At 42.7% G+C, this 22,381-nt stretch overlaps 1 protein-coding gene across 2 annotated transcripts in view; it reads left to right on the top strand.

Annotated features, from left to right (window-relative positions):
• Positions 1 to 22,381, top strand: part of PTPRM (protein tyrosine phosphatase receptor type M) — a 642,938-nt gene that overhangs the window by 543,229 nt on the left and 77,328 nt on the right. For both annotated transcript variants that reach the window (XM_079785235.1, XM_079785234.1), the window contains one exon: positions 12,806 to 12,893. In XM_079785235.1, the coding sequence (XP_079641361.1) occupies positions 12,806 to 12,893 (88 nt within the window). The remainder of the gene's footprint in view (positions 1 to 12,805; positions 12,894 to 22,381) is intronic.

Below are 22,381 nucleotides of genomic sequence, written 5' to 3' on the forward strand. Positions count from 1 at the left end.
AATTTTGAAGGGAAAAATCAATCAATGGAAATGGAGAATAAAATGCATGGAAGTAGTAGGTTTGAGCTGAGTTATAATAGATCAATTTTTCAAGGCAAGGGAAGGAAGGGCCATCTGGCTAGAGTAACATCATATTGCACAGACATTGTAACAAAGGAAGTCCTAGAAGAAAACTGTCATTATGCCCTTCATCTTGGACCTACATTAATGTTGATGCTTTCATTCTCTTCTTTTTACTTCTTAGCTTCTCTTGGGTCGCCAGGGGGCGTGGCTGGACTGCAAACCACCACAGGTCCCTCGCTCAGGCCACCCCACGCCCCAAGGGAACCCCCACCCTGATCCGGGATACCCTTCAGGGCAAACCAGCTGGCCCCCACCCGTGCACCAGGCCTCTATCCTAGCTAATAAAAGAGTAATATGCAGATTGACCATCACTCCAACACACAATATGGATGCCCCCATGTGGTCAAAGATCCTGCCCCCATGTGGACACAAGATGGCTACCACAAGATGGCCAGCACGGGAGGGCAGTTGGGAGGGACAAGGCCTGCAAGGGAGGGCAGTTGAGAGGGACCAGGCCTGCAAGGGAGGGCAGTTGGAGGTGATCATCCCTGCAGGGGAGGGCAGTTAGGGGTGACCAGGCCGGCATTGGAGGGAAGTTGGGGGCAAACAGGCTGGCAGGGGAGCAGTTAGACATCAATCAGGCTGGCATTGGAGTGGTTAGGGGGTGATCAGGCTGGCAGGCAGAAGCGGTTAGGGGCAATCAGGAAGGCAGGCAGGCGAGCAGTTGGGAGCCAGCAGTCCTGGATTGTGAAAGGGATGTCTGACTGCCCATTTAGGCCCAATCCCACTGGTCCCAGATTGGAGAGGGTGCAGGCTGGGCTGAGGGACACCCCCCACCCCCATGCACGAATTTCATGCACTGGGCCTCTAGTATATTTATAAATATGCTGGAATCATTTATCTGAGCATAAGTTGCAGCTATAACAGGAAAATAATTGAAGGATTCATGTCTGTCAAGACATCAATGCAGTCAATATTATAGATAAATTACAGATATGCAATAGTGTGTAATAGTATTTAGCATAGGTAGAATATTATTTAGAATCTATATTTAGAGTAATCTTTAGAAGGAAGCAAGTATGCTGTGCTTATGTTAATGTCATCTATTGTTAATATTATCTGTTGTTATAAATACTTCTGAACTGATAGCTTATTGTGTTTTCACGAAAAGAATTCATATGTAATCAAAATCTTTTGTGCCAAAGTTTTTTCCTTATTACACTTCTTGGCAAAAATTCACATCTCCTTTCAGGAATTTTCTTTGCTGAAACAACAGGCTCAGGACATTGTGTGAAAGTTCATTCTGTTATGATAGAGCTGGTAATATAGGTCCTCCAAGGGCACTGGGTCTTTGTTGTTTGCATTCGAAAACTGACCCTGAAGTTTACTTTAATTTACTTTCAACTCTCTTGCCTGGTCTAAAATGTTTTAAGGCAGTGCGTCTAATAGCATCTTATTTTAGTTTAGTCCCAAACCTTGTAATTCTAAATAAAAAATTGAACCATGTGCCCTCAAGGTTTTAATCTAATATCTGGTTCCTTGAATTAGGGCCAACTCTTCATTTTTTAAAGTATCAGCAGATTCTAAATACAAGTTTTGGCTATTTCCTTTTAGCATCTGACCTTCATTCACTTAAACTAATTGTTATTCTTTCATCAGATTGTGATTGTAAAAAACAACAACAAAAACGATACTATAGAACATGAGAGGGATTTTTTAAACTCTGAGTAGAGTGCACTCCATATAAAATGTGCCTTTTTGTTATTCTCCCTCAATCATGACAGCAATTTATTTAAAACGAGATACAATCCTATCATTTTTTAAAACCCTCTTTAAGAAGCAGGTCCTAAGTACCGCCATGCTCTTCTTCCCTCTTCTGTAACCTGTATTGTGAGCCAAGACTGATGATGAATTCAGAGTTCTCCCCAAGTAAACTATGCAAACAACTGGTGATGCCCAGTGATTTTTAAGGAGATCCACTATCAAGGAATAAACAGCACTGAATTACAGGGAGAGAAAGTGATCGCCTGTCTGCTTAGTTCTTTCAGGCCTTTGGTTCATCAGTGAGTCTTGGTTTGGCTTTGGAATGTCTTTTGCATCCCTCTCACCCAGCAAAGAAGAGGCTTTGGGCTCAGAACATAGCCAAGCAGTGTAGCTGGGCTGGAATTAATACCATTGTATTGTTTTTTATTTACCTTTTCTGTTATCTTTACTGTGGAAAATATTTTGGCTTTTTATTTTCTATAGTGATATGAAATTTCATTTCCAAATAAATGTATTTAAATGCAAAATAGTTAAAATTAAATCCCTAGACAAAATAAAGGGAAACGGTAAGAGGCTGTAGGAATTGAGAAGGTGGTACACAAGTGGTAAAATTTGGGAAGAACTTGTGTATTGCTGCTGGCGCCTCAGTCATTTTTACTTGCCTTTGAGATTCTTGTTTCCTCTTTTCCTTCACCTACTTGCAACTTCCCAGTCCAAAAATATCTTAATAAGGTGGTAACAGTTTATAGGGAGCACACTCAAATGAATAAGGCATTCCACCCAAGTAACAAGATGATTTTAACCAATAGTGCTCGATCTGTTTTGATGGGTGAGTCGGTCCTTTTAGGACTCTCCACGGGGACTGTGAGTAGCTCTGTCTCTCTGAAGGAGTGATCATCGGCAACTCTTAAAATGTCCACGATGCCAAGATTTCTGCTCTGTGCTGTGTGGAGGCTCATGGTTTTGATTCTGTTCAGAATTTCCTCCTCATGCCTGGAGACTAAGGTTAAGAGCCTAGACTTTCCTCTATGGACCTCTGAAGTGAAGTGATAGTGTCCAAAACCTTCAATAGAAATGTAAGCATCAGTCAATAAAGGAGATCAGCTGTGACTCTAATTTCATTGTGGGTCTAATTTTCCATAAAAATGTTTGCTTTTAAGAGTAGAAATTGAACTTTCTGACACAGTAAGTGGAGATGCAATATTCTTCACTAAGTTGTTTGAAAAGTATCTCTAACCTTGATGTCCAAATTTATAAAATAATTCTTCCTTCTGAATTTTTATCTTTAATCATCATGACTTAGTTCTGGGAATTATGCTGATAGATTTTATAAATCGATGTCAAAAAGAGTGTCACAAATCTCTCATTAAAATTCCTTTTTCTGGTACACTTATTCATTTCCAAGTCATGTCTAAAAATGTATCCTTGGATTTTCAATCACATTTGATGGAACTTACGTACTGTGATTTCTGAGGTAAAGACATTTTAAAACCCACAGCTCTCCAAGAAATACCTTGGAAAGGATGTTTGATTTTTCAAGAGAGGGGCAAGAACAAAACAACAATAACCCCACTTCTAAACACTAGGTAGAATCAGTAGAGGGAAAATATAGAGCCAGAGAGGAAAAATTGACAGGGATTATTGTCAAGGAAACAGTGACAAACATGGCAGCCAAGTCAGTAGGATGTATTGTCATCAAAGTCTCAAGTTTTCATATGAGAACGAGAACAGTACTTGCTGGTCCTGAGGAGCACTTTACGGTGCACTATGTGGCTGCACAAGTTCTGCCCCCCAGTCCTGTGACAGCCTTGTTGTCAGCAGGGAGACTTGCTACGTGTTCAAATAGGTATGTGGCAGGTGACCAAGTGTGTTTCTTTCTTTCTTTTTTTTTTAATCCTCACCCAAAGGACATAACTTTTTTTTTATAGGAAGAGAGAGAGAGAAACATCAATGTGAGAGTGAAACATTGATTGGTTGCCTCCCCCACATACCTTGACTGGAAACTGAGCCCATGACCTAGGTATGTGCCCTGACTGGAATGGAACCAGTGACCTTTTGGTGTATAGGAAGACGCTCCAACCAACTGAGCCACACTGGCCAGAGTTCCCAGGTGTGTTTTTGAAAGCTCTGGGAGAAGTGTGTACACTGGAGGGCAGGGAAGCAACCAGGTAGAAAGCTATTACAATAATGATAAGTAGGAACTCAACTATTCTGGCTGCTCTCCAAAGGAAAGGAGCAGCTATATCTCTGCAAAAACATCCATTTGTTCTCTAGATGCTTTAGGGAAGCCTTTTCCCATGGAGGGACTCCTGCTCATCTCTACGTATCTGGGCACATTTAGCACAAGCTCACTGACAAATCACTCTTCCAAAGCAGATGCAGAGGTGGAGGAAATTACAGTCCTTGAGTGGTACTAACATCTCAAACCCTGGCAATATCCGCATCTGAGGGGAAATGAACATTACTATCTCTCTGAAATGTAGGTGGCAATCCTGGAGGTAGGACTCAAACCCAGAGTAATTTAGAGAAATTGCAAAGCAATTGAATCAGATATTTGCACTGCCTTTCAAATAGAGCAGTCCTCTTTTTATGCCATTTGTGACAAGTTGCTCATTAACATCACTGTTTTGACACTGTGGCCTTCTTGGAGTTGTCTGGGTAACGCAATAATAAAGGGTAGGTCCAAGTTCCAGCCGCTTTACAAAATTGGTTAATCTGGCGATGTACACCATGATCATGAGATGGGCAATGCCCAACCCCAAAAAGTAAACTTCACCCAAGTTTTATATAATGAATATGAACACTGCGTCAGCCTTGCAGTCCAGCCCCCCCCTCTGCCCATCCTCACTGCATAATGAGCAGCAGGGGCTGTCGGGACGAGTGTGCACATGCAGCCTTGGAGTTTCAAACTGAGCAAAATGCTTCTTGTGATAACCCTTTTCAGGGGCAAGTGCCAAGGAACCAAGGACTCCCCAAAACTCTCAACAGCCTCTGCAGCATTAGTGGGTGAGAACTTCGCCACATGTAGGAAGACAGAGATGTCCAGCCCTGAGAAGGCATCCTAAACACGAGAAGGCTGGGCCCTGCTGGAATTGGGGAATCTTTGTCATGAAGCTCTCTTTTAGGGAACAGAGGTGAGAGGAATGCAGGCCAGGAAAGGGTTGAGTATCCCTGAGCAGCCACTCTCCTCGACCAGAATTCACCCCAATTATATCAAAATAGCCCCCCTTTAAAGCCGCCTTACTGTGCATTAGTCTCAATAACTCAGAATATGGGTCTTGTCCAAGGAAAGCTCAGCATCAGGCAATGCTCCGCGGTGACCATCTTCATAATTTTTTCTTCTATCACTCGGGTAAAGAATTTTTTTTTTCTCTCTGGCCACATGGTCATGGTTTGCAGACGTTTCTGCTTTGTACACTTGAGGGATATGTCATAATCATTACGAGAGTTTACTACTGCAGTGATTCTGCAGGTGGAAAAAGGGGGCTTTGAAATTGTGCAAATATAAAGAAAAGCAGGTGGATTGAGGGTCCCTCCAGGGTTCACAGGTCTTCACATCCCCAGGAAAATCACTGTGCAGACAGTAACTGAGCGGGCATATTCTATTAAATGTGGAAACCAGAAATGCTTGGTGGCTTATGACCCGTGGCAAGGGTGATCTCAGAATGCTGTGTGCACGATGCAATACAGTGGGCACAAAGCCATGTGCTCTAGGCCAGCTTTGTGGCCAAGTTAGAGGAGCACTAAGTTCAGGTCCCAGCTCTCCTGCTTACAGTCTGCATCATCTCAGGCCAGCCATTCCTGCCTCTGATCTGAAATCTCCAAATCTATGTGATAGGAATAAAAAGCCTTATGTGATAAAGCTTCAAAAAACCCACAAGCATATATTACTAAAGAGGGAGAATATGATATTGCTGTGAAAAGCCATTCATTCTGAGTAATATTCAACAGGATATAAAACATGTTCTAAATCTCAGCCAAACATGGGGGGTGTTTCTGGACGCAAAAACATCATATAATATTTTTAGACTGCAAACCTCAGTTCAGTCTTCAAAAGAGAAAGAGATGTTAGGTAAAGGAAGGCAGTGTGACAACTATTGCTGAAGTCATCATCTGCCTGGATCCTGCAAAACAGAAATATTCTGCAAAATTTGGAGCTGGATTAAGTTGCAATAAAATGTGACCGTTTGAAAAGCTGAATGGATTAGCAACTTTTTAAAAATATCAGAATATTGCTCAGCAGGCGTGGCTCAGTGGTTGAGCGTCAACCTATGAACTCAGAGGTCAAAGTTCAATTCCCAGTCAGGGCACATGCCCAGTTGCGAGCTCGATCCCTAGTAGGGGTTGTACAGGAGGCAGCTGATCAATGATTCTCTCTCATCATTGATATTTCTATCTCTCCCTCTTCCTTCCTCTCTGAAATCAATAAAAATATAAATAAATAGATAAATCAGAATATCCCATTTAGATTTCAATAAAAACAATACAGTTTTTGTGTCTTCAGCCTTGTTTTTGCCCAGTCCCCACTTCTTTGGCCCTTAAAGCATCACACGCTCCGTGTGACTGCCTCCTTCCAGGACATTGGCTACTGACAGTGACTGGTGACCACTGCTGCCCCTGGGCCTGAGCTTCTGGGGCCACCTTCCCACGGGCACGCCACTCTGTGGCCCGCCAGGCCATGTGAGACGTCTTCAGTTGTTTTAGTACGACAGCAATAAGTAGTTGATATGGACCTAATAAAATGCAGCGCTTGGAAGAACCAAAGAAGGATGAGCAGAAAACAAAGACAGTTCAGCGGCTTTGCATGCCCCAGTGAGTTCATCTTCCTTCTTTCCGGGTGAAGATTTCCGTGCACAGTTTTATTCATATGAGAAAGGGAGGGAAAATTGCATTTCGGGAGCTTCTCTAACTTGACCCTGCACGGCCTGAAAGCACACAGCACGTTGCGTTCAGCCTTGACCTGCATCCTTGTCTTCCTGGCCGCTTCTCTGTTGCATAGAATCGTTTTCTCATTTTTTTAATATCTGGGAGCTGTGGCGTTTTTTAACAGACTGCATCGTTTTGGAGTAATGTTCTCTTGAGGTGGGCAACTGAGATGTATAATTATATGCTGTGGAAAATGATGGTGGTAGGAGGAATGGGGGAGGAGGTTATTGAATCACGAAAACATGTTTTCTGTTCAGAAAAAAATGACTGTGCAGGATGTTCGATTTCCTTCTGCTCTGTGCCCGTGGAGAGCAGCATCCTGAAGCGGAGCAGTCATTGGTATTCACTGGAGCTTGCCTGGTTTCATTTTTATTGTTTCAGAGACTTATTGCTCTTTCAGAGTTGTTCCCGGGTTTGCTGCCTTTGCTCAGTATGGATGAGCTAAAGTAGTCCGAGGAAACACTTTAATTACATGTTAAGTAGAATCAAACCATAAGTATATTTATGAAAATTCTAGCAGAAGGTACAGTGCGACCATTAGCTCAAATCCCCAAAATACATAAAGTGGGTTTTTTTTAATAATAAAAGTCCATAGTTGGTGTGTTAAATTGTATTTGCATATTAAAAATCTGCCCTAAACACTAAATATTGCCTAACTGTGCATATTGGGTTTAAAACCTCTCCCGTACACAGTGTGCTGGGAGCGTGGGCCATCCTGGTCTGTCTCCGCAGCTTGTCCTTGCGCGGCGGCTCCCAGGTGGGGAGTCAGCAGCTGCTGTGGGGTGGCCTCAGCCACGCTTCTCTCTGTCACCTCCGCTGCTGGCTCTCACGGGGCCGCTTTTTCAAAGTCACGCCTGTGCGTTGTTTGAATTTGATTTCAGTGAACCTGCTCATACCTTTGTCGAGCAAAAACTGAGAAATTAAGACGGAGTTAGAGGTTGTACTTACTGGTAAACTTGAACATGGAAGTTAGTTTGGGGCGGAGGGAACTGTACGGGCAGAGCAGCAGAGGATCCCCCAGTGGCCAGAAGCCGGCCTTGGCACGTGCTCGGGAATCAGCCCTCTGATGCCTTTTGGGAGCAGAGTTCTCGCTTTCTCAGGAAGAGGATTCAAAACCGGGTTGGCTTTCCTTCCAAAACATGTGATAGGACCAGCTCTTCTCTAGATACCATGTAAGTGACGTGGCAATAAATTTATTTCCCAAGAAAACTGGTTCAGAGTAGAATTCTTTTCAAAGCATTCAGTAATTCAGTGTCCATAGTTTTAAAGGAACAGGGATAACTTCTGGTTTTCTTGAAGATGAAAATAATAGCTAAAGAAGCTTTTGTTCTTGCCCAAAGAAAAAATGCACAGGATAAAAATCACATAAATGTGTGTTGATTTGCCCAATTCATTAAAAGATATTCAAAAGCTAAAAAGGATGTGCAATAGGACCTAGTAGGCTGATTGCCTAACAAAATTACCTAATTTTCCTCAGGCATATATTGCATGTGGGTTTATCTCATGGTCTACCAAAAAATATATATATATCATAAGGAGGTGGGTCACAGGGTAGCCAGAGAAGGCTCCGTCTCTTCAGGGTCTCGGGAGGGTAGGGGTGGAGGAAGTGCCTGGCTGCCTCTGGGGTCGCCCCAGACAGGAAGCAGAGTCCCACAGCACTGATGAGCCGCCTTCCTGTCCTGATGATCGTTCTTGCTCAGAATTCCCAGGCCAGGAACGCCACCAGGGGTTCCCAGTGCTAAAGACCCGCATGTCACGTCACAGCTTCTCTGCATGCCTAGGGGTTCTAGAGCCTACAGGTAAAGTTTTTTTCCTAACCAGGTATGTAAACAGTTAACTTTGTAGTAGTTCAGGCATAAGGGGGAATCTAAAGTCTAAGGTAAATATTTTCTCAGATGCTTTAAAAATATGCTAACAAAAATTCGTAGCATTTAAAGCTGGGTCCACCTTTGAAAAAAAAAAAGTTAATCTCCATATCAAAAGGAAACAAAAGCCAAGTTGCCGGATTCAGAAGTTCATTTTTCCTCTCCCTGGGCTCCCTATAGGCATATTACTTATTTTGCAAGCCAAGGACAAAGAAACATGGGCTTGACAATGCAAATGTTTTTATGGGGAGATCGGCCAATATAATTGGAAGCAGAGCTGTTCCAGACAATGAAAGACCAGGTCATGATATCTGCAGGGAGAGGATGGATGGCACCAGTTGTCTGATCTTTTCTTGGCAGCTTTTTCTAATGGTTTGTTTTGCTTTTGTTTAAGAAAAAAAATACATTTTGCCACTTAAACTGATTCACATAATTCCTGGGCAGGAAGCTGGGGATGCTCATGGCAAGAACTGCCCCTTCTGCTTGCCCTCCTGCTGTGGCTTCCCTGCAGTGATCACGTTACCTTATGAGAGAAGAAATTTCCCTATTTTGAAAAAGTGATCAACAGTTCAACAAAGTTCACTGGACATCTTTTATATTTCTTCTCACAAAGCTTCAAGGAGATGAGGTGGAAAGTGATCGTTAGCTGTATGTTTCTAAGAAGGTTTAACACTGCTTTCCCCTTCAAACTCCTTGTCAGGGTCGGGGTGGTGCAGGAAGAGCAGTGGATTAAAAGTCAGAATATGTTGAGTCTGACCCAGGTTGGCCTGTTGGCTGGTTGTGGTCTGTCCGCCTGTCATATCCTCATGTAAAGTGAGGAGGCAGTCCCTCTATGCCTGGCTGCTCGTGAGGATTAATTGAGTAGATGGACTGGTTCATTCTGCAAGCACTTACTGGTGCTCACCATAGCTAGTGCTGGAGATAGACGGCACTTGGGCCCCACCCTTATGAAAACATGCCAGGAGCTACAGGTAGTGCCCAAATGTAAGGAGATTGGTTATCATTTCATTGTTGATGTGTGTCTGTTTCCTGATTATCAGTTAAATGAAAACAATCAAATTAAAATAACTGTTTTTAAAAACCAGGGCTTTTAGAAGCCCTGTGATCACCACAGATGCTAAAGAAACACAGCTGTGATGTGAGCACAGTCTACCACAGGAGAGCATCTGCGTGTGACTTGTGGCTTTGCCTCAGGTGACCTAAGAGCATTTTCTCTACTAGTTTAACACGTGCCTTTTTCCCTAATTCATCACTGCCCTCCCTCCCCCAAACACACACCGAGATACTGTTAACTGGTGGCCAGGGATCTGCAGGAAGATGTGATTTCCCTCAAAGTCACTGACCTTTCTCATCTTTCTACAAAAAGACAAAATTTGAAAACTTTTAGATGGATGGGAAAGACTGAGGGAGACAAAATTGGTAATTACATCATGACAAGCTCAAAGTAGAATTAAATTGTTATAAGGGAAGTTAAATAATAGTTATTACTCAACTGTGAAATAGTCATTCATAGAATAACAAAGACACTATTCAGAAAGAGAGCATAAATTTAAAATCCCTGAAGCAATTTTTAAATGCATATTTCATAGCAGAATAAAAGTTACATTTTTTAATAAATCCCCTGATGACATCATGGTCTTGTTCTAGATGAAATTAACTCGTGCTTTCATGCTAGTATTTCTATTTACTTATTAGTGACCTGGAAAAGTTTTACTTGTATTTGTCTTGTATTATACAGAATTTTACCCTTCAGTTAGCAATGGGTGGTGTGGATCTACTAATATAGCTATAGGTATATAGTAGATGGAATCCTGGTATGCCCCCGTGCTTTTTTCTAAATGATAAATATAGTGTAAAACCTATTACGCTAATAAGGTAATTTATGATGATCATGACTAAGGTACTCTAAATTAAGATGGCAGTTTAAAACTCTAACTCTCACGTTTGTGGTGTTAGCTTTTCGCTCTTACACGATATAAAGGGTGTGCCCTGCTGTTCTGTTGTGGGGAAGTACTGGTCCCAGGGACAGTGCTCTTTCCCAGCCAACCTCTGAGGAGGGCTCAGTTCCACGGTAACAGCAGTATTATACAGCGGGTCACAAACTGGGCCCCATCTGCGGCCGAATAAAATCTGCAAACTGTGCATATTCAGGTTTTCCCAGCATTCGAACCGCTCACACACTTACACCACAGAAATAAGACCTTATTTTGAGATCAAAGCCACACAGACTGTCACCAAAGCACCAAGTTGCTCAGCATGGATGGAACTGGAGAGCGTTATGCTAAGCGAAATAAGCCAGTCAGAGAAAGATAAATATCATATGATCTCACTCATATGTGGAATATAATGAACAACATAAACTGATGAACTAAAATAGATCAGAGTCATAGAAGCATCAAACAGACCATCCAACCTCAGGGGAAAGACTGGGGACAAGGAGAGTGTGAGAGATCAACCAAAGGACTTGTATGCATGCATATAAGCATAACCCATGGACACAGACAGTACGGGGGTGAGGGCATGTGCTGTGGGGGTGGAAATAGTGGGAAGAGGTCAATAGGGAAAAAAATAATTCATATGTAATACTTTAAACAATAAAGAATTTTTAAAAACACCAAGTTGCTCAGTCATTTAATAACTAATGACTAGATTCTTGCTGTGAGGCAGAGGCTCTGTGCAAATATAATGATGACCATACAGTCCCTGTCCTCAGGGAGTCCACAGCCGAATGTGCTGAGCACCATCCACCAAGTGGTCAGGTCTGGGTGACATGCAGGTGGGCAGGGCTCACTGTCGGGTCTGTGAGAAGGTGAGTCCTCCCTAACACAGCAGTACTAGAGAGCAGTTTAATAAGGTATAACTGGACTCATAAAAAGGAATAATAACCACAGACTAATCACTAACTACTGGTAATTGGTGGAAATAGCCATGGTGGTCAAACACCATAGGTGGGATGGAGATTAGGGAGTAAAAAAGAGCTTCAGCCCAGCCTCAGTGGCTCTGTGGTTGAGTGCCGACCTATAAACCAGGAGGTCACGGTTCGATTTCTGGTCAGGACACATGCTTCAGTTGCGGTCCCATCCCCAGTACAGGGCGTGTAGGAGGTAGCCAATCAATGATTCTCTCTCATCATTGATGTTTCTATCTCTCTATCCCTCTCCCTCTCTGAAATCAACACAAATATTTTTTTAAAAGAGCTTCAGTTCTAAGGAGAGTGTTTGGGAAGCCATCTGGGGCATGTTAGAGGATGTGAGTTCCGGGGTCTGACACATTCCAGAATGGCACTCATTTATCTGCTCTGTCTTCATGTCTTCTTCCTTCTCTCCTTTCCCAGTTGGTGCCAAGAAGTATAAGAATAGCTCGAGGCAAAGACAGGAAATCAGTTTTACTAAATGCTGCTTGCTACCATCTTTCTTCTCATTACCTCCTTATAGTTGACCACATGAAGGTAAAATGAGTGTGGGCTGGAGTGGAAATAAAAGTCCCAGATGTTTCTTTCACTTGTCAACTGACAGCAGAGGACATTTTTATTATAACTTGAACAGAAAAAAAGAAAATATATATATATATATATATATATATATATATATATATATATATATATATATATATATATATATATATAACTAATAACATGAAGATTAAAGACCCTGGGTATATTAATACCAAATCCTTAAATAAATGGACATCTAAGCTCTAGCAGAATTTATTAAAGAATTTTAGCCTTGACGTCATGATGTCTCAGCTTACCTACTTTCACAGTCTTAACCAAAAATAACCTTCTTTCAGTTAGAAATTGGGAAGAAAAACAATATTTTTATATCTCTTAGGAGAATATTGGAAAATGATAATGTAATTCAGAAGTTGAGAAAAATGTTCCACTTTTCTGTATCAAATATTAAAGTAGAATAGAGATGAACACACAACTATTTTTAATGGATTGTACCGATCAATTGTGGGATCATCCTTTAGCCCCCATTTGTGTTTGTAACATTTAACTAAAAGAAAACAAGAAGCTAAATGAAATGTTTAAGATATAAAATGCTTTCATCAATTATCTCATTCGCGTGAACATTCTTTTTCCTTCTGAAGCCTAGCACATTTTTTAAGACCATCCTCTGTCATTGAAACCCTGTGTTTACTGCGCCACATTGTAATTCCTGGTGTCACTTTTCTCTTTCTTCCAGAGCTTCTTTGAAGGGCAGTCTGCGCCATGGGACTCTGCTAAGAAAGATGAGAACAGAATGAAGAACAGATATGGGAATATCATTGCATGTAAGTATTGACGGTGTAATTGTGCTGGGCTGTAACTTCCTCCCGCGTCTGCGAAGATTGACCAGCAGCCTCCAGCAGCGAGAATTTACAGTGCAATTACTGCTCCATCCTGCTGGGACGCTGGCGTCGTGTTCATATTAAAGGAAGGGAAAACTACCTAAATACCCCAACTATGTCAGTGTGTCTTGCTATGGGGCTAGTTTCACTGTTAGATTTAAGGTTTGGGTAACATCGGTAATGTTCAAATGCTGAGAAAGAAAATGCGTTTTAGGAGTAAACATAACGGTCCTAATGTTACCCAGCTGCTACGTGGGAATGACTAGAAATAATGACGCCCCAGCGCGCCTTGCTGCCAGGAGCTCCGAGTTCTCCGCAAGCATTAACTCATTAATCCTCCGGACACTTGGGTTAGGTAGGTCAGTAATGGCCCCATTTTAAGGACAGGAAACTGAAACGCAGAAGTTAAATGATAGTCCCCATATCACAACACTCATTAGCCAAAGAGCTAGGATTGTATCTCAGAAATTCCCAGTTCCTGTGGAACTGAATGTTACCAATCCATAATGCCCTGGACGGTTTTTAAATTGAGCCCAACCTCATTAATGTTCCGTAACGATGCTGGGACACGTGGTAGATGGATGAGCCTCCCTCTCCCAGGGCTGAAGCCATCCATCCCCTGCATTAAACTGCTCTAAATCACACCGTCTGCACCAAGTGTGCACAAGGTACTCACAGAATTAGTACTGTTTCTAAATAGACATAAATAAAAACCAAAAAAAGCAGGAATAGACCCAGAGAGCATCTAGCTCCTCGTGTCTTACTACTTACAAAAGAACAAACTTGAAAGGTTTGGATCGTCCAGGGGAGCAATATATTAGCTCTATTGATTATGAAAGTGCAATTGAGCTTTATTTGCCTGTGTTCACATTGCTTAGTAGGACTGTAGAGATTCGGTGGCAGCACAGGCCAATGGAATTTTCTGGGACTGTGGAAATGGCCTGTCTGTGCTCTCCCGTGCAGTCGCCACTCTCCCGGTGAGCACTTGAAATGTGGCTGGTGCAACTGAGGAACTCCTCTCTCAGCATCTTTCCAGGTTCAGCCCAGTGTTGTTAGCCATAGTCATCAGGCTGCACATTACATCCCTAGAATTACCCGTCCCCATAACTGTGACTTTGTACCCTTGGCCAACATCTCCCCATTCCCCCCACCCCCAGGCCCTGGTAACCACTGTTCTGCTCTCTGCTTCTGTGTATTCTTTTTAGATGCCACATATAAGTGAGATCGTGCGCTTGTTCTTTGTGATGCCTATCTTATTTCCCTTCATATAAGGCCTTCCTGGTTTATCTGTGTTGTTTCAAATGGTTATCTTTTTTTCTAGTGTCTGTTTTCTAAAGTTCCTTTAGAGCTGTCTGTGGTCATGAATATGATTCCAGGTAAGGCTCTGTGCTGGCATGTCCTGAGATAGCACTCAGACCACCTGCCGAACCATTATGCATACTTTTAAAATAGGGGATCCAAATACTTAGATACGACTGTTAACCCATCCCAGCTAACTAGGGTGAGTTCAATACCGCATATGGCTGCCGAAATACCACTACTGTTGGCTTAAATACCAGAACTGTCGGGTGCCAGCCCTTGCCCACTCTCCATGCTAGACCTCGCAGGCTGAGTTATTCACTAAGGAGGGATCCCAGTCGGGTGTGAGCTTCCCAGGTGAATCTGATGAAGCCACTGCAGTGCCTAGGGCCACTCTGAGAACCATCATTTGGAACTGTTCCATCTGAGACTGTCTGTGTGTCTTTAGTTATGGCAGTGTAAAATCATCTTCAGAATTGTTAAGGTTGTGGAAGGATTTGAGGAATAAAAAGAATCAAAGTATGTATCTAAATCATGCTTATCTATATACCATATTGGCTGTTTCTTTCAGTCATAGAGTAGAGCACTATTACCGCCTCCCACACAGGCACACACACAAAAGTATGTAATTGTGGGAAGATGATTTCATTAACTGGGGAGCCTGCTTCAGAGCACCTAGGCCTTGGGAATAATACCACTAACTAGGATGAGCAATGGGAGGATTCAGTCAACATATCTTAGAGATTCTCATTAGTGCTTTTCTGAGGATATAAGAAGTACTAGTAATGATCACATTCATTGTTTTGCAAACGTGTTTGAATCTAAAATGCTTTTAATGATGCTTAAAAACTGTTTATTGGCTTTTGCTCTTAAGTAAGTTAAACTTTTGCTTATTTACACTATAAATGTGCTGAGCTAGCCCTTTCCAAATACAAACTAATACCCAGTCCACCATTAGTACACCACACACATAAGCATAGCCCTCCTGATACTCCCTTAATTATAATTAAGTCGGAGCTTAAGACGTATATCAAATCTCCCAGCTAATGGCAGCCCCTCACATCCAGGGGTCCTCTTTTCTGGGGGCAGACAATTAGAGGTCATAGCCAGAACCTGCAGGCCCTTCCCAGGCTCCCTCCCACTTCCTGTGGTCCAGTCAACAAAGACACATTGATCTGACATGTGCCAGGCTCCATGCCAAGCCAAAGGAATTCTTTCAGCAGATATTTATTGAGTGCTTGTTACATGCCAGGCACTATCCTAGGTGTCAAAGAGAGAGCAGGAAACAAAACAGAATTCTTCATCCACATAGCACTCAACATGCGTGTGGGGCAGACAGAGAAACAACCCCTAAGTAACCTGTATAATGTGTATATTAGAAAGTGAGACATGTAACAAAAATACAGCCTTGTGGTCAATGCAGTCCCTGAGAGGAGAAGATGCAGGCAGTACCTGATGCAGGTGAGGAAGGGAGCCGGTCCAGGCAGAGACCCCAAGAGGGTGGTTCGGCCTCAGCTCGGTGTTGGGGGGCAATAAGGAGCCATCATGTCACGAGAGCCGAGTGAGCTTGACCGAAGGGAGAGGTGGGAGGTAGGAAGTGTGAAGATGCTGGGTGACCGCAGTGAGCCCCAACAGACACAGCCCCCGCCCCCCACCCTCAGGAAACTGCCATTCCCGCGGGTGAGAGGAGAAAATTAAATCATTTTACAAATGAACTAAGTGATTATACAAATAAGTGAAATAAAGGGCCACAAAGAGAGGTACATGGTACTGTGAAACCCCATGGTGGGGGGGGGGGGTAGACTTGTTCAGGAGGTGCGAGAAGGCTTCCCTGAGGACGTGGAATGAAGACCACTTCTACTGAGAGCGGACCAGACCCTTCGCATGAGGGAACCATTGTGTTTGAGGAACGGAAGGAAGGCCAGGTGGTGGCTGGAGCTGGGAGGGGTGAGAGTGGTTGGGTGGCCAGAGAGCGAGGGAAGCCGATGTCAGACCTGCAGGGCCTTCTAGGGGAGATTAGGGATTTTAGTCTTATGATAAGAATATGGAAAACCTCATTAAAGGATTTTTTAGGAGAAGGGGTGAGGTTTGTTAATTAAATTTGCCTTTGGAAAATTTAACCTAACTATAACGTAAAATAATTAAATGGAAGGGGACACTAGTTAAGAGATTCAGTAACCGAGGCGGGAAGCAATGATAACATGGACTAGAAAGAAGAGAAGTAGATGGATTCAAGAGACATAATTGGTCAAACTGAATGGATAGCACGTAGGGTAGGGAAGTCAAGAGTCAGAGGTGACTCCTGTGTTCCTGGCTTGCAGGAGGATGGATGGGTGGGTGGATAGAAGGACAGTTGGGTGGATGGACAGATGGAAGGACGACTGTTTACTCAGATGGAGGGGAGCTCAGGTGGGCATGATGTTGGTGGCAGCAGGGAAAACGTATTAGTTGAATCTGGGGACATATTGAGATGCCTTTGAAACATTTAGATGAAATGCCAAGTAGGTTGTTATATAAACTGCTCTGAAACCCCAAAGAGAAACGTCTGAGCGTAAATACAAATTAATGAATCTTGGGTATTCAGGTGGAAGTTGAAGCCATTGGCATGGAAAGATTATGTGTGGAGGAACATGGAGGGCATTGAGAGTCTAGAGGGGCTTTAATGATGAGAAATACTCAGACAAAACCATCTAACCCGTACAAAGGAGCACTGCGCCATGGAGCAAAGGGCATGCCACAGTGTCCTGCCGGGGATGTAGTGCAGAGAAGACTGTGATGTAGCCACTTGAGCAGATAGTTCATGAACATAGCAGAAGCTGCTATGAATGGAGTGGGTGAAAGTTGAGAAGGCCAGTGAGTGAAGATAAGACAGAGAGGATAGACAACTTTATGAAGGGGAAGAGAGGGGGTTCCTTCTGAGCTTGGTCTCCATTTTGATTGGGTTACCCATGCCCTTCTATCTATTTTCCCGGCTAATTGTGACATAGCCAGGAAGAGAGTGAAAGCTGTGACCCAGTCTGTCCACCTCATTCTCTCAACCAATCTTGAGGGCCCCTGCTGAAGACCGCTCTTCCAGGGTTTTATTTTAATAGCCACGTGCTTCTCTCTGCTACATGAGTGACTCCTACAGTGTCACTTTTGAGGACTCTATCCCTGTCATGGCCTGGCTTTGCTATAAAGGCAGGTGAAGGGAGGAGCCGGGAACTAGAGTTTAGTTACATAAGAATGGACTAGCAGGGAGAGCTTTGGGGATGAAAATTCAGGTGGGTGAGAGTAAGGGAGAAACAGATTGATTGCTACACCGGGTTTAAGAAGGCAAAATGCAAAGCTAGAAAAATTAGGCAAAATAAAAGTTAGGGGTCCTGCCAATATTCTGAAAAATAATGAATTAGAATCCCTGAAAATGTCTAAGTAAAAAAAAAAAAGAAACAAGGCAAGATGAAATTAGTAACACCTAAAACCAACAGCAAGACTAAAGCTTAACACTAGCCACCCACTGCTACACTCAGCGTTTCCTTGTTTGCCTCATGCTCAAACCTTCATGGCCTGAGCACCCAGGTGGGCACAAGCAGGGACACCAGGCTGGAGTCGGGCTCACCCAGGGGTGAGGCACCAGGCACTTCCCGAAGGTACTTGGCTTTTCTGCATCTTGTACCATGAAACCAGTGCAGCAGCAAGAATATAACCACAGGAGGAGCAAAGCCATTATTTGAAGATCAATTATAATTAAAATTAATTTCCAGTCTCCTCTCAGAGGGCAAAGGTTACTTAGATCACTGTGATTCCAATTTACCTTAAATATGTCATCAATATTTAGCAGAAAGAGAGAATTGGTTGGAGGTGAAAGATTATCAATGACATGATCCACTTCTGCTGCTGTAGAAATGTCTAATCACATGCAAGCAAGCCTGTTACCCATATCTGTTGTGTTTAGTATGAAAATCGTAAAATATTTGAAGCTACTTAGCATGTTTTAAAGGGCATCAGTAACATGTTTCAGGGGCTTAAAGCATAGAGACCTGTTTTACAATAAATATCACATTATCCCACTTCTGTTGGATGAATGCAAACATACAGGCATGCACATCCACAAATACATACATGCTTGAACACACAAATGCCTACATGCATATTCATTCATAAATGCATGCATACACACCTGCATATATAAAAACATGCATGCACACTCATTCATTAATACATACACATGCATGCATAAATACATACATGCATGGTCACATACATACCAGCAGATTATAATTGTTCATCAGTGAGCAGTGGTTTGTTATACTTTTATTTTTATGCTGAAAACATCCATTTAATTGTTTCTTTTGCCAAGTTTTAAGATGTACACATCTCCTACTTCCATGATAGAAAAACTTGAGCTATATTAAGCACAATATCTGTATCTGACATAAAATGATATCAAATTGGTAACAGTATGAATAGTTATCCATTTCCATCAATCTATATTTATATAGCTTAAAATTCTATTTGTAATTTTATCATGTAGTTATTCATCATAGTACTTATTAATTTATATTTACAAATGCTTTTCACAATCTGTAGAGTGCTAGAATTTCTCCCTAGCTGATTATCATTGTATTTATATCATATATAAAAGACTCAAATATTTCAAAAGCTGTAGTTACAGATTTTAAATTGTACTTTCAAGAGTAGTTACTTTATTTTGTGATTAGTAAAACTAAAAAGAACAAGAAACACTTATACTTAGAGATTTCACGGTCTTTGTTAGTTTTTTCCCCTAAATTGGGCTTAACCATGGGTGATCTTGGGCTGCAGGGAGCACTTGACCTCCCTGAAATCATACCTCCCTGCACGGCCCATGAGAGTGGCTGGAGAAAGGCATTTTCCTGAAGGAACTCTTCCCTGGCTTTCCTCACCTCCCTCAACGTGGAGGGGCCACTTCACAAAACAAGTGCCTGGGATGCCCCACAACACAAGCCATCTCGGAGCTTGAGGAATTTCATAGCTGATATTTGTTTTGGGAAGAGAGACCCACTGATCTATGTGGCTGCGGTTTGTTATGCTTTATAACAGGTCTTTATGTGCCTGTTTCTTACCCCAAAAATATAATGTTTTCATATAGTAAAGGCTTTTTTTGAAATAAATGAGAGGAATGGCAATTTCGGCCTTTAAGCAGATTGTGTCTCAAAATGTCAGATTTTGTTACCTTTCTTGATGGGTAACATTGAGTTATAATTATAACATAAATTTTAGTTGGCTTTTGATCATATTCCAGTCATCCCTGGCTAAATAGGTTCTTTTTTTCCCTGATTATAAATGCCACTCATACACATTAAAGAAAAATTGTGCAGTAATGAAAACTTGGGGAAAATTACCCAGAACCTCACCAATAAAATTCAAACCCAGCTAACTTTCTGTTTTCTGTTTCCTTCAAGTCTCTTTTTGTTCTATGCCTTGAAGTTGATGGCTTTATTTTGTTAAATAAAGATAGGTCTGTTGTTTTCTTTCTGATTATAAAATTAGTATAAACTGTGTAGAAAATTGAAGTAGTACATAAAATCACAAAGATGGAAGTAAATATCACCCCAAATTTTCCCACCCAGCAGAAAACCTATCCTTTCAGTCATCCCACCATGCATCCCTACACACATGTACAAATTCGTAGGGTTTCATACAGACAGACTCCCTGAGACATGCTGCTGTGTAACCTGCTCTACTCCACTCTACAATAGTCCACAGGGGTCTTTCCAGGTAAAGGCAGAGTAAGCCTTTTTATGATTGCATTACCGTCCATTGTTTTATAAGACCTTGTCATTACTGGTCATTAGTTCCCTGTTGGTATCATTGACTGGTTTAAACTAGGTGGGGAGAGAATAAATTCTGGTTTAGAAAAGACAATCTCAGCATGGATTCACTGGAGAGGGAGGAGTCTGGAGGCAAGAATGAAATAGTCCAGGTGAAAAATTATCAGGTCTTGAATGAAGTCATTGGCAGTAATGATACAAGCAACAGCTCACTTTTACTTAATTCTTAGTATGAACCACACATTTTATCACTGAAAGAAAAAATGCTCCATAAACCTCATTTCAGTAATTCTTAAACATATCTACTAAGTACACATGAATGACATAGGACATCTGTCCCCTAGTAGCAAGCTATAGAGTCACTGCTACCTCCACCTCTATGTTGTCAGGGAAAGGGGACTAGCCCGTCTCAGGAGAGGCTGCCCAACAGAGGGACTCCTGAGGCCTCTCGGACTGCAAGTCCATGAGGTTCCCTTCCCTCCTTTGAAAGATCTGGTTCCTAGGATATCTGGGGTTCGAGGGGAACATGAAGAGGTATTCTACAAGGGAGGGATGGAGAGAGTGGACTCTCAATTTCTTGTGGTAAAATGCATGTAATATAAACCTTACCATCCTGAGTATTGTTAGGTGTACATTTCAGTTCAGTAATGTACTGATCAATGATTCAGTTCATTAATGTACTGATCAAGTTCATTAGCATTGTTGTGCAGCCACCACCACCATCCTTCTCCAGAACTTTTCATCTTCCCAAACTGCAACTCTGTGCCCATTAAACAACAACTCACTATCCCCTCCTCCCAGCCCTGCCACCCACCATTCTACTCTCTGTCTCTGTGATTCTGAACACTCTAGGATTTCACATAAGGGGTAATACAGTACTTGTCCTTTTGGGACTGGCTGACTTCACTTAGCATAATGTCCTCCATGTGAACGCTTATTTTTAAACTAGAGGCCCGGTGCACGAAATTCATACACGGTGGGTGGGTCCCTCAGCCCAACCTGCACCCTCTCCAATCTTGGAGCCCTCAGGGGAGCCCTCTACAATCCAGGAGCCCTGATGGCTTAGGCCCACTCCCTGTGGTTCTCTGCTCTCTGCGGGGCCTGGCCGCTCTGTGCCCGCTGCCCAGAGACCCTCTGCGGCCAGGGCAGAACACTTGCCTCGTCGCCACAGTGACGAAGCAAGCATTCTTCCAGGCCACTCAGGCTGCCCGCTCTCAGCGGCCGTCCCCCCAGGAATGGGGGACTCCAGCGGGGCTGAGGGGACTGGGCGCCACCATCTTGTGGCTATGGGCACTGCCATCTTTGTGATGGAGTGATGGTTAGTTTGCATATTACCTTTTTATTAGATAGGATAATGAAATATAGGTACAGAAAGTGGTATAAAACATCCATAGAGAGTTTAATAGATTATTGTAAAGCAAACACTCATAAAACCAGAGCAAGACCCTTGCCAACACCCTGGGAGCCCCAGTGAAACTTGCCTGATCACAACTTAGCTGCTCTAAGGGTGGATCTGTGACCATCATGACACCATGTTCGTTAGTGGGGCAGAGTTCAATGTTTTGTGCTCACCGGCTGTGTGTTGGCCAGGACCGCTGCATGTGGCAGTGCAGCCCAGGCTGAGATTGGGCTCAGTGGCCTTGGCAAAGGTGCTCTTGGGGATATTTTTTAATATATTTTGTTTTTTATTTCAGAGAGGAAGGGAGAGGGAGAGAAATAGAAATATCAGTGATGAGAGAGAATCATTAATCAGCTTCCCTCTGCACACTCCACACTGGGGATTGAGCCTGCAACCAGAGCATGTGCCCTGGTCAGGAATTGAAGTGTGACCTCCTGGTTCATAGGTCGATGCTCAACCACTGAGCCATGCCAGCCAGGCCTCGTGGGGATATTTAGAATGGACACTATGTGGTCTCGGACCATAAGAGGTTATAATCTAGTAGAATCAACTTTACAATAAAGAGAAGATACTACTAGGCATATAAAGAGAAATAAAAACAATCTCAGTCTGCTCAGGAAATACTCTGTACACATATCTTTCTCCATCATCAGAGGAGTAGAGCAATTAAATTTGGAGAAATGGCAGCCAAATTTTTTTTTTTAAAAATTGAGGGGTTAACTGACTGAATGGTAGGAGATTATGGGGAAACTCTCTTTCAAAGGTGCTGCTTATGGGAGATGAGAGCGCAGTCTTGTCAGAGATTGAAGTCCTTAATGAGAACATTGTGAACAATATGAGAAGCCCAGGGGTGGTAAATCATGGGGAATGGGCGGCATTTATCCCGAAGGTCTAAGAGAAATAAACTGTGGATGGGGATTCTGACAAGGAGGTGCAATAGA

Source organism: Cnephaeus nilssonii (genome assembly GCF_951640355.1).
Source record: "Cnephaeus nilssonii genome assembly, chromosome: 11".
Classification (NCBI taxonomy): Eukaryota; Metazoa; Chordata; class Mammalia; order Chiroptera; family Vespertilionidae; genus Cnephaeus; species Cnephaeus nilssonii.